The sequence below is a fragment of the Oreochromis aureus genome, linkage group 9, assembly GCF_013358895.1.
Source record: "Oreochromis aureus strain Israel breed Guangdong linkage group 9, ZZ_aureus, whole genome shotgun sequence".
Lineage (NCBI taxonomy): Eukaryota > Metazoa > Chordata > Actinopteri > Cichliformes > Cichlidae > Oreochromis > Oreochromis aureus.
This window is the reverse complement of record NC_052950.1, coordinates 26,430,400-26,443,590: the sequence shown is the minus strand read 5'-3', so window position 1 is coordinate 26,443,590 and position 13,191 is coordinate 26,430,400. Positions and strand designations below refer to the sequence as shown.

Below are 13,191 nucleotides of genomic sequence, written 5' to 3'. Positions count from 1 at the left end.
TGTCACCTACTCAAATCTATACCTATAGACATTTTAGACTCACTGGTTAACCTTAAAGTATATCTTTGGGCTGTGAAAGGAAATCAGTGCACCCAGAGACAAAAAATAAATAAATATACAGACACAGGAAGAACATGCCAACTGCTCACAGAAAGCCCCCAGGAAGATCTGAGCCCATGAAATTCTTGCTGTGCTAACCAATGCACCACCATGCCACCGTTGATTTTTACGCATGAAGTTCAATGGGGCCCAGGATTTTGGATAATGTTTCCTGTAGCTCTGAAGTGAGCTTTTCAGAGCTGGAAAGAATAAACCTGATGATGTCATCAGGGTGCTATTGAGCTGCATTTTGGGAGTCCAGTATTTTTGGCACTCTGGTACTCACAAATATGATTGTTATGCTGGCCTCTGGTGCTTTAAAATCCACCACTTTTTTCACTGTGTGAAAGTGTAGTCTAAAATAAAAAGAACCACTTTAATCTGAAAACTTCAGTTACTGCAGTTAACTATAGTAGGCCTCTGAAATATACAATATACAAATGTGGGGCACATAGAAGTAGAGCAAAATTCACCGTCCAGTTTGTAATCCAGGCAGGAATCATACATCTACAATCTAAAGGCTGGAGCACATATACATATATATATATATATATATATATATATATATATATATATATATATATATATATATATATATATATATATATATATATATATATATATATATATGTATGTATATACGTATGTATGGAGAGAGAGAGAGAGAGATATTCTTTTAAATGGAAATAACCCCAAAGTTAATCCAGCAGGGGGCGACTCCCTTGCTATAAAAGGACTTCCAGTTCCTTAGATGTCAGCTTTTAAATGATCCCACAGAATAAAACATGTTGTAAATCAAGGTATGATTTATGACTTGTTAGTCACAACTACTGTGACCAACAAGCAAAGAGAAACCTCAAGCGACACCCCTGCCCACCCAAAAAAATGCAGTCACAACTGCCACCTGAGGCTGGGTCTCCTTAGACTCCCATGCTAAATTTATTTAAAATCAAAAGAAATGCCTCATCAGCAATATTTAACTCCCTGCACTCACATACCTGCATGTAGAAAGAGTATTTATTTAGTTATATCTTTAATTTGGAGAAGAATTCGTTCTCTTTGTTTCCAGTTTTTTGTTTTTTCTCAGTTACAGTGTTATGTTGCCTAGTGACAGGAGTCCTGACTCCTTTTCCTGCTACTGTGGCAGTATAGCAACAATCTACAAGGAGTGACAATAGCTTCAAAACAACTGCTGTTTACGTGACATTTCTACCACAAGTGACTGAAAGAATCACTTCACACACCTGACAAATTCAAACTTAGTGGGAAAGTGGGGCTTTACTTTTGCTGTGTACACACCTCAACCAGGTAGTTTGGAGGGGTTGGTTATTTTCAGGCCACTTTCAGTTCACAGCAGATGAAGGGGAATCTCGGCTCCCTCCATGGTAAATGTTGGTCTTAGAAATGGGTTGTGGGAACAGTAAGGTGCTGCCTGAGGCATCTAAGAAAAGCTATGTAAGTGTGGTGCAGTCACTAGTAGCTTTCAGTAAAGGACATGAGGATGATGATGAGCCAAAAAAACAAAAGAAGAAGCAAAAAAGTCCATGGTTTTCTGCCAGTGTTGATAATCCTCACCTAGGATCAAGCAGCAAACAGCAAATCAAACAAAGACAAGAATGGAACAAGGTTCCCAGGTATAAGGACAAGTTTGAGCCACGCGTCACAGCACGGTAAGTGTTCACAGTTTGAATAATTATTTCTTCAGAGTTTTTAAAGCAGCCAGTATTTTACCTGCTATGCTTGCTGGAAATTGTATTTTGTACATTCATGATATTTAAATCTGACAATCTTGTACTGGAAAAAAAAAAAATCAAGATTCAATTATAACATGGTGGATGGTTGAAATTTAGGCCTCTCAAAATCCAGGAAAGTGGCAACTGATAGAATGGCTTTTATCCACTAATCTTGAGGCCAGTACACTATTTGGCAATAGCAATTTACAGCCAAACGTAAGTGGAAAAGCCTACATTTGCAGTGCTCATAGGAGCCTTTTAACATTCCTCTTTCTCATTCTTTCCAACCCAACATCCTGCAATAATGGTAGACAGTCATTTGAGATCCCTGGGGATTTTAATGCCGGAACACCGCCTTCCTGTACTTGTCAGATAAAGGCCTAGAAACAATTAAAGGAACAAAACTGATGTCTTTTTAAGGGGAAGCATGTGTATTGCTCATCATCCCATAATTCAAAGTTTGCATAAAGTATTGCCTTGTTTATTGGCGATCTAAATCAGGATCATATGTATTGGTTTGATCGACTTTGCATGCTGTATAGCATAGTGCAAAAGGTATATTCCCATACATCAGGACTGCAGCTGCAGGGAGAGACATTTAGTGCTTTGCAGCAGTGTATCATGAGATAGTTATGCTGTAATGAGTCACCATTCCCCTTCTGCCCTGTCAGGTATGACATCAAAGCCCTGATTGGTCGTGGAAGCTTCAGTCGTGTTGTGCGTGTGGAGCACAGGGCAACTCACCAGCCCTTTGCCATAAAAATGATGGAGGTAGAGGCCCCAGAGGGTCGTGAGGTGTGTGATTCTGAACTGGCAGTGCTGCAGCGGGTGAGCCATGCTAATGTCATTCAGCTGGTTGAGGTGTTCCAGTTTCCACAGCGTGTTTACATGGTATTGGAACTGGCAACAGGAGGGGAACTTTTGGACCGTGTTGTCAGCAGGGGCCACTTCACTGAGCGAGATGCTACCCAGGCCATCCAGATGATACTGGCTGCGTTGGTATACCTGCACAACCTGGGAATCACCCACAGAGACTTGAAGCCTGAGAATCTTCTGTACTACCACCCCGGAGCAGACTCCAGATTGTTGGTGACCGACTTTGGATTGTCTGCTTTTGCCAGCACACTCACAGGGTGTGAGGTTTCTGAACGCAGCAATGAGGAAACTGGAGAGTCATGGTCTTTGAGGACCACTTGTGGAACACCTGAGTACATGGCTCCTGAAGTGTTGCTGAGGAGACCCTATTCCTGTGCAGTGGACATGTGGGCTTTGGGGGTAATTGCCTACATTTTGCTGAGTGGAACCGTGCCGTTTGAGGATGACAGCCGCACACGGCTCTACAGATCCATTGTGAGAGGAAAATATAGCTTCCGTGGAAACGTAAGTTTACTGAACTTTTTGTTGCAGATTAAAGTTCAGTTATGTTTAGTAAGTAATTTTGGATAGCAAATAGAGGTTCTGGAGGATTTAATAAACTAAATGAGAAAATTTTTCACCCTAAGCACATTCTGCTACTGCTAAAACTCTTTGACCAGAATAAAGGAAATATGAAAACAGAGTGGATTTAAGTGCCACCCACAGCAGATTCAAGAAGAATTTGTGTCTTTCTATTAAGTTTTTGGGGGTAAATGTGCCTGCTTCTTGATGTTTTTCTGCTAATCATGAAATGAAAAATACACAAAATGGCAATGTTGTTAGAGAAACTATGAGCAGGAAAAATAGTCCACAGATGTAATTTGTAGGCTGAACTGAAAAACTAACCCTTTAAAGTGACTGTTAACATGCTGTAGCTTGTTGCTAGCATAGTGATTGCTTAGTTTAAGGAATGCAAAATTATGATCAGGTTTTATACTTCTTTTATACTTCCCAAATAGTGCTGTGGTAACTTTTATTTGTGATTTACATGTTGCACTGGTTTCTAAACACAGGCACAGTCGGTTTATTTCAATATAACATGCCCAATCTCCCAAGAGCCATTCAATTTGGAGCATGATCACAAACTGAGTGATGAGATTCAGCTGCAGGTAATTGCTTAACAGGACAGGCACAGCTTGTTAATTGCAACCAGAAAAGCATATAAATCTAGGTCATACATGTATATGTTAAATCTAGGCCTAATGTGGCAAAGAATCATTATAATGAAAACATTCTTCAGTAATTGACAGGCTCTAATGTGGGACTGCAAACCATGCAAATATTTTTTGACATTGGTTCTGTAGCGCTCTTCTATTAAAACAACTTAGATCACTTCAAGGGAAAAAACTAACAGGAAATGCCTGATTAACAAAAGTTTATTTCTGTACTGTCAACACCTTTTTTTTATTATTATTATTATTTGCACCTTTCATGGGGAATCTTGTGTGTGTGTGTGTGTGTGTGTGTGTGTGTGTGTGTGTGTGTGTGTGTGTGTGTGTGTGTGTGTGTGTGTGTGTGTGTGTGTGTGTGACAATCCATGACATATAGAGCACAGATACACAAAGTGCATGTAGCTGAATTTGTGCAGGTCGTGTTAGAGGACAACTCATGAGATTATGGTGAAAGCGCTGAGCGCTGTCCATGGTCCTGAAAATTTAACAGTTTAATTTGACTGTAATAAAACTTTATTAGGGAAAACTGTGTTTGATCTCTATCTAAGGCATGATTATTTTCAAGATAGGGTTCGAAGTCCATGTCGTCATCCCTTTGTTCTCTCAGTTCTTCAGCTATTTCACTTCAAATCTGATCGTGCAGGCTGTGAAAATCCTGCACCTGCATGAGTTTTCATGCTTGATTTAAATATTCCTCTTTCTATAATTTATGCCTTGAGAAAGAAACTGCCAGGAATGCATATGCAGGAGGCTCAATTGCAAAAATCTCCAAGTTTCACCTCTTACAAGCAATCTTGCCATTGCGCTCTCTTTTTAATTACCAACAGTACTTTTGTTAGGCCAAAACCCAGTTTGTGTTGGCATAACGCATTAAATCTTAATCTTGAAAACAGGAGTAAGCTGAAGAAAACTGTCAAGGTAACCTTGAGCATCTATTAGAAATGGGTATTTGTTCATTTTCAACTCTTTGGCCAGCTGTGGCTTCATCCAATGAAGTGAATCTGCTTCCAGCATAATCATAAAAAAATGTAGTTTTAACTAAGTCCCTGATTTTCATTTTGACATCTGGTCTTCTCCCTATAGTACAATCTGGCATTATTTATGATATGCATGCTCTGAAATTATGCAAAACGTTTCTTCACATATGGTCATTACATCTACTCACCACACAATAATAATTCATACCTTAATCACTACGCTATCAGAACTACCAGAAATAGTACCATCCTTCCATCCTTGCCTGACATAAGTAGGAAAAAAAAGTCAGCTCAGCACATTGCAGTGCTAGTGTGGTAACAAGGTGAACCTCTCCTTGTTTTCATCTCTTCCTCTGCAATATTGCAAAGCACATGAACGAAAATGTGAAAGTTTGTTGTGATGTCTTTGAGTTTCTCGCTTGGTTTGGTTCTTTGAGAATGCTTCGAAATGGTGGGAAATGGGGTCTTGCATGATTTTCTCCCCACTTCCCTATGTCATATAACTGAAGTGGGTATTTTTAACAGCCTATTCAGTCAAGCTCAGTAGTGAGTTCGGGCTTGTTCTTTCACGCTGATTACACACAACGCTGGATTATTCACTGGGCTTTAAGCCTGGGTTGATTCTTAGGGATGCAGTCTGACATTTTAGTCTGGCATACAAGAGGCTCCCTTACATAGGCCCTGGACTATTATCCCTGTGTTTACCGCTGCACTGACCACCAGCTGAACAATAATGCAAAATCCTTCTAGACTTTATGCAAGAGCCTATTTTATGTTTTTCACGGTGGTTTTCGACATAGCTCATATGTAGGCCACGCTAGTGAGGAAAAATTCTTGACATTAAAGCTAAAAGCAACATTTATAGAACCGTACGCTCAGTCTCTCACATCTCAGTGAGATGCAGTCAAGGCATCAATCTGTAAATTCATATAGTGGTATTATAAAGACATCATACATGGCTGAGTAGCAGTCCAGGGCTTGATAGATCAGCCATCAATCACATTTCCATGTTGACAAGACACTTATTCTCTGTCATGTGCGAGTATCCACCCTCTCCAGCAGAGTGACAACACAGTTAAGTGCGCACGCTGTGATAATAATGTAGTGAAGGTTGACAAGTACCCACAAAACGTGGACGTCTGTCATCACAAGGGCTCCTCGTGTCATTAAGAAGGGTTCCTCTCTTTGGGTGCCTCAGGAATTCCTTTCACATACTAAACTTGACTTGAAGCGCATCAGTTGGAATGATATGTCCACCAATTAAACAAAGTAACTATTGGACTTTGCCCCCTTCCCAAAAAATGTACACAGTGCTTTTCGCAGCAAGAAGGGGAACACTGACTGACTGGATCCTCAATGTCTTACGGCGTACTACTATTGAATAACAGGGGTGGTTTGCCTGGAGTGATATCTTCTTGACTTGAGATGTTACAAGTGAATGTAATTGGATGTCAATCCAATCTGTGCATTTTCACATCCACAGAGACTGGAGCGCAGGTGTTGCCAATAACGTGAACAATGGCTCGTTCCAATCAAGTGTCCCAGTATGGTGCAACAGTGTGAGCAAAGCAAATGCCATAGCGAGACACTGAAAGTAAAGCAGTTGAAAGGAATGAAGACATAATTAATTCGATTTCTGTGGTCAGTAGGAAAAAAAGGACTAAAAATAAAGTTGGTATGATCACAGATGCAGTCAGCATGCCAAGACAGCTTTTGAAGACATTTGCTGGCAGTGCACATTCTGCTTCAACAAGATGGCAGAGATGCAGTAAATTAGTACAATTTGACACAACAAGTGATAATATTAAACAGTGGAAACCATCTGGTAAATCAAGATATGGTTTAAAACCCAAATACCCGCTGCTATTTATTTACTGAAAAACTGCAGTGCTGTATTAGAGCAAGCCTGGTACATTTATTAGATTTTTGTTACCTATCCAGCGTATCAGTCCCTTTTGCATTATGAAGTGTTACATCAACGCAAATTTGTTTATTGGGCTTTACAAGAAATAAATAAATAAATGCATCAAAATTATGTATACTTGCTGCCTCATAAAATATGCCTATCTGCTTAATAAGGGTGAATAATAATATTTTGAGTGTTTAGTACTAACGAGGATAATTCACATGAACTGAAAGAATTTCAGTTTGAATTAAATGCATTTTGGCCAACTTAGGTTTTAGCAAATTTTATCATTTAAAAAGCAAAAAAGAAGTAAAAAAAAATCCCAATTCTGTTCTCCGCAATAACAGGTCCACAAACCCTAACAACACCACTGACCAGGAGCACTAATCAAAACAAGAATCTCAATCACCACAAGACTCAAAGTCAGACTGCAAAATAACTGAAACAAAAATCCTGCCCTGGTAACTTAAGGATTTAAAGTTAAATGTTAACAATGCAGAAGATGAAACCAGATCAAATTATTAAATCAAACAAGTATGCAAGGCTGTACTCTAAAGCAAAAACTCAATGCAGATAACTCAATATAAGTGAGGGTATTGTTTGCACTTACAGTGTTACAGGAATGAGTTATTACTTTAAAGTCTAAAAGTTTCACTCTACCCAGCCCAAAGCCATGTTAAGTAAGTTAGCATATTTCTGTATAACCACATGCATTTCAACTATATTGTGTAGGTTAACACATGGGGTTTTTTATGCATTAACAGCAGACTGCAGCCATCGGAGACCATGTATAAATATGTATTTAATGATGCAGTGTAGCAAAAAGGATTAACTTCAGGTACAGATGGACATAACTGTTTTTCTCCTCTTCCTCACTATGTAAATTAATACACAGGGGCTGCAATTACAAACATTTTTCCAAATGTATCAGCAACCTTTTGTTTTTATTCAGGCTGAACGGGGACTTTGGGCACATGTATGTGTGTAATTTTGCGTGAAAATGTGAGTGGGATGGGGGAGGTTTGAGGAGAGAGGCGAAGGTGAGACTGAATCGGAAATGCAGAAGGCCGCTGGCACCTTCCCACGAATTGGGTCCCTTTGTCTCACTGGCAACCCCCACCCCTTCTTTTATTGCACTTGCAGCAGACACACAAACGTTACATTCATACGTGCCATGCACGCTCCACTCACAGGTGCAGCAGCTCCTCGCCTGAGGACCTGTAGTGCAAACTCACACTGATGCGTTTGCTCGGTAGTGAGCGTGAGGAAAAGGGGGAGCCGGGGATTGATGGCAGGGGAGTGAGGGAGGATGTGAGTGAGGAAAGGAGGAGGGGGCAGAGGACAAGCAGGACAGAAGAAGGAACGGATGTAGCCTCAAGGGCTTTGAACGCCTTATCACTTAGTCCCTTCTCTCTGTATAAGACAAATAATTTCCTTTGCACATAATCGGGGACATCTCATCTGTGTGACTGTATTTTGTTTGTGTGCCTGCGAGCGTGAATGTGTGGCAGTCTTTTGCATGTAAAGCAGCAGTCCTCGCATTAGTTCTGTCCAGGTAGCCTGGTAACCTCCTCTGCATTCTGCTGCTGCTGTGTTATGGAAGACACACTTTCCTGACCCAGCCCAAATGTCTACATCTCCAAGCAGGAGGCCAAGTGGGGTAATGGTTAGGCCAGTCTGCCCCCTAGTGAGCACCGTGTGAACAGCCCCAGCCTCCACTTGGCCACAGTCTATTGTACATGACAGCCCACTCTCTCCTGCATCCGAGTATTGATATTTTGATTACTGTGGGTTAGCTGGGACTTTCACCTGAATTAGCAACAGGCCACCTTCTCTATTTGGACTTATTATGATGAAGCATATTTACCTTGGCTTTCTTGCTCAGGGAAGGCTGCCAGATTGCAGTAAATTGTGAGACAGACACTCGTGGAGTCGTTCATGTGATCTGCTCTTGCTGCTTCTCCCTTTTTACTCCCAGCAGGAGCCTGGATGGTTGCACCTGAGAGGTGAGAGTGACAAAGCCTGCTCCTTTAGTCCACTCTCTGGGCATCACTCTGCTTCTCCCTGTCCAGCACCCTGCAAACATTTACCATGCACCACTGACACCTGACACGTCAACACCCCACTTCATGTTCAATTAGATAAACTGATCAGGAAATTGAACCTTGTCCTTTGTTTGTTGCCGGCCTGAGCCGAGCCGGTAACACTCATTACTCAAAAGTGCGTTATCCTCCTGATCACATTAGCGCAATCCAAGCTTCTAGCGTTTTCTTCATTTGTTGCAATTACAGCTTTGTCAGGTAAAGATGTAGCGTGGCGCAAACACAGTCACTGGAGCTTCTCATTCACTCTAACAAGATGTTGCTCAATAAGCCAAGCCCTGTAGGTTTTTCCACTGCTTATACCGTATCTGCACTCCACTCATCTCCCTCCTCTCTTTCTCTCCCCTCGTTGGCTAGCTCTCAGCTCAGCAGTGATGTATAACACTAGCTCTCGCCCCCTTCCTCTAAACGCAATAAAGCCTTTGTGTATTTTGACGTGAAAAATGTTCAAAATAAGGGGGAGAGATAAACTTCCTGAAGGAGGCTCGGTTCCAAGGAGACAACTCAGTTATGTCTCTTCTTCTTTAGGTGTACAAGAGGAAGGGAAACTTTTGATACCTCTCAACAGCAGCATCAAAGACTTTTACTGCATAATTCCAGCTTTTTTCTCATACATAGCCATCAGGCACTAAACGTATGTATTCCCGTTATTTCAGATCAAGGACAAAAGGCATCTGCTAGCCACAGCTGCTATCAAGTGTGTATTTCGTGGCAAGGTAATAAGAGGCCTCGCCAAATCACCACCAGCGCCAGATAAAGGGGAAAGTCAGACTTGTTAGTCGTGGGAGCTCAATCAAACGGTGTCACTCTGCCTGCCTCTCAGGTGTGAAATAACAACAGTGTGAGAAGAAAGTTTGACTGAGAAGCTTTTCTTTTTTTTTAAGACTCGTTCTGCTGGCAGCTCAGCACCCTGTGCTGTGCTTACACTCTCACTCACACTCCCCACCCCACCCCCAGTCACTACACTGTGAGAATAAGAAAGTCCCCCACTTCTTTGAATTCCTCTCACCGGCAACAGTCTCGCGATTGTCAATTTCATGCTTGATTAATTGTCATTACTCTGCCAGAGACAAAAAAAAGGAGAGAGAAATGTATTTCAGGATTAAAATGGAGAGCGAGACCTCCCTAAAGAGTGAGATTTAGTCTGAGCAAGGTTGAGCAAAGAAGCAGAGAGTTTTACACTCTGATTTCACTGCGTTTAGCTTTTTCTGTCCTCAGACAAACATGCCAGAGAAATATTTGAGCTCACTGTGCTGAATATGGAAATAGAGAACTGAGATTAAGAAAGTGATCTTTTCATTGTACTCATTACTACTCAGTAATAACTGAAATAACCAAATTTGATGGAAAAATCATGCAGTTTGTTTGGTAATTACTCTAGTTACATAAGTGTTAACGAAGGTGTGCCACAGGGTTCTGTTTTAGGACCTCTTTTAGTTGCCATTTTTTTAAAAGTGCCAAAATTTAGAAGGACTACAATTCATCTCTATCTTTAAATGATACTCTTTCATAGATGATAGTTCCTTTTGTGGCCCAAATGGTACTGTACTCCTACAGTTCAATCCTAAATTAATTTAAAATCAGATCTAAATGCTGCCTTTAGAAGTAAACATCACTACTTTCAGCAGGACACATACTGAAAACTCTCATACTGAAAATATCCTCTCATTAAAAAATTAAAAAAATGTGCTTGGCTGGATGACAAACTGTGCTTTAAATAAAACATATAAGTGAGTTTTGGCAAATCTCTGGCTTCACATATATGTGAAACTTTAAATCAGTATGGCACTGAACCAGGTTCTAAGATGAAACTGTCTCTTAATGCCAACATTAGAAAAAAAATGGATTTAATTTGCTAAAAGTCAGACAAGTGGAACCATCTGAAATCTGTACAATTATAGAAGTTAATTTCTTTTAAATGTGAAACTTCTTGGTCACATCAAGCACAGCGACCTTCCGTTGTGTTTGCTTTTGTCATTTTTACTTAGATTATTGCTTTATTATGTCAAGTTTTTATTGTTTTGAATATATTTATATGTATGTTTTCTTAGTTTAGTTGTAATCAAGGATTTTTGTAAAATAGTCATAATGATTATGACCATTCAACATTAACCAGTTGCCTGTTTTTCTTTTTGCTTTGATTCCAGATCAATCTAGTTGAAAATCTGTATCAATAATATTTTTATTTAAAATTTGATGGAAGCACAAAGGTCATCACTTTCCCGAGGCAGGCCTCTAGAAAGTTGACTCCCTGACTAAGAACCAAGGCTGTGATGAATAATTTAATGAATTTGAATTATGATAATGATTCTGATGTCTTCTCTCACCCTGCAAAGATGGCTTTGCCGATTTCAAAGCACTCTTTAATGTCAGCTTGGGTCATGACAAGGCGGATGATTTGCAATGGATTCCACTGTAGCTCATCTTTGCTGCCTTTATTGTGAAGCTAATGCAGGCTAAGATTAAACGTGCACCCAAAAAAATCCCACACATGCAGCAGAGCTGTCCTACCTCCCAGTCTTTGTATTCATTCAGCCAAGACTGCTGCTTCCTTTTGCCCAGTGACATTTAGCTTTCTTTTGAGTTTAGTTCTGCTTGTTAGGCCTGCAGAGCTCAGGGATCATAGTTTTATGCTTTGTTAGAATGAAATCTTGCATCCCGCTTTGAAGCAGCTCGGAATCTGTGCAGGCGCCTCTTCTAGATACCCAGCTATTAGAGCGCTGTGGGTGTCTGTGTGTGTGAGGGAGGGGTTGTGTAGGCTGAATTGTCATCTTCTTGGGTGAGTGCGTTAATAGTCTGCTTGTTCTATCCACAGCCTTGGCCTTCAGTGTCCAACTTGGCTAAGGACTTCATTCTGCGCCTGCTAGTGTTGGACCCGGCCACCCGCCTCACTGCCGAACAAGCCGTCCGCCACCCCTGGGTGGTCACCATGGCATCCAGCTCCTCCATGACGAACCTCCATAGATCTATTTCACAGAATCTCAGGCAGCGGGCATCACGCAGCTCCTCCCGGTGCCCCAGCAGCACCACCACAAGCTCCACTGATGCCAGCAGCCTGGGAAGGCTAATGCCACCAGAGACAAAGCCGAAGCAGCAGCAGCAGGGAAGAGCAGCTGGACTGATTCAGCCTCAGAGAGCCATACAACCTCGAGCCAGAGGGCACAAGGAGCATCAGCATCATCCAACTAAAGCATTAGATTCACGAGAAGGCTAATGATAGGATGGAACCAGCTGCCCCAGCTCTGCTCACGAACCACAGGGAGCCTAAGTGCCTGGGACAGGTGTTGTGACAAGAAAGTTTGCTGGATTGAAGTCAGGTTTTTCTACCAGAGTAATAACCCAGGTTCCCCTAAAGGCTCATTTCCATCTTCCATTAGTTTCTTGTGGGTGAATATCCTTTAATTCTGAGGTTCTGTCCAATACAAAGACAGAGCTGTCCACCTCCACAAAATCTCCAGCCACTGGTTATTCACACAGCTCAGACTAATGGATTCAAGGTCTCATTTAGATCATTATGAGTCACGACATCACCTGCCTATGAAGAGGTTCATTCTAAAAACCTAAAAATTTATCATTTGAGCAATGGGAGATAATCATAGCCAGGATGATAAAATATTGCTGTTTCCTCTTTGATCTATTTTTTTTAATTATTTAAACTCCCCCATCACCACACAGCATATTTTGAGGAAAAAGAAGGAAGTATGACAGCGCTCTTGTCTTTCCCTTTGTTTTCATTCCTCCTACATAGGAGCACCCACAGTCCTGTGGAAACACTGAAAGCACAACCCATATATATACAGTGGCAGGCCTCTATCACGTTAAAACGAAGCCCTGGGATAAAGAGCTGCATCTTCTCCTGCATACTTTGTGTGAGCTGTAAACAACAGCAAGAGCCTTCTTAAGAATATGTGTTATTTTCCAGTGAGAAGTTTTAAATTGAAATTCAAATATGTTACAGGAGGGGAAAGGCGTGGAAAGGCTGTATTAAAATGCAAGTGTGATGCCAAATATAATTGCCAGTGAAGTCCAGTCTTATTTATCAGACATTATAACTGGTGGATTTTCCTTTTGTTGTTAAATCTTTTAAAACTAATGCTTGGACTCTCTATAGATTCAAATTGTTTCTGACAATTGTAAGCGTTGTAAGTGTGAGAGAGCGCAATAAAAAGACAGCACAAGAGAGATGAGATGGTTTTTATATTAAAGTTTAATATTCAAGTCCATGGTTGTAAAAAAAAAAAATCTAGATTATTTTCGAAACCACTGATGCACATATACAAATTAGCC

General features: G+C 40.9%; 1 protein-coding gene across 1 annotated transcript; it reads left to right on the top strand.

Annotated features, from left to right (window-relative positions):
• Positions 1-1,503: 1,503 nt before the first annotated feature.
• On the top strand, positions 1,504-12,118 carry LOC116324461 (serine/threonine-protein kinase H1-like). The gene is made up of 3 exons (XM_031745052.2): positions 1,504-1,769; positions 2,504-3,212; positions 11,720-12,118. The coding sequence occupies exons 1-3, from the start codon at positions 1,504-1,506 to the stop codon at positions 12,116-12,118; spliced, it is 1,374 nt and encodes a 457-aa protein (XP_031600912.2).
• Positions 12,119-13,191: the final 1,073 nt, after the last annotated feature.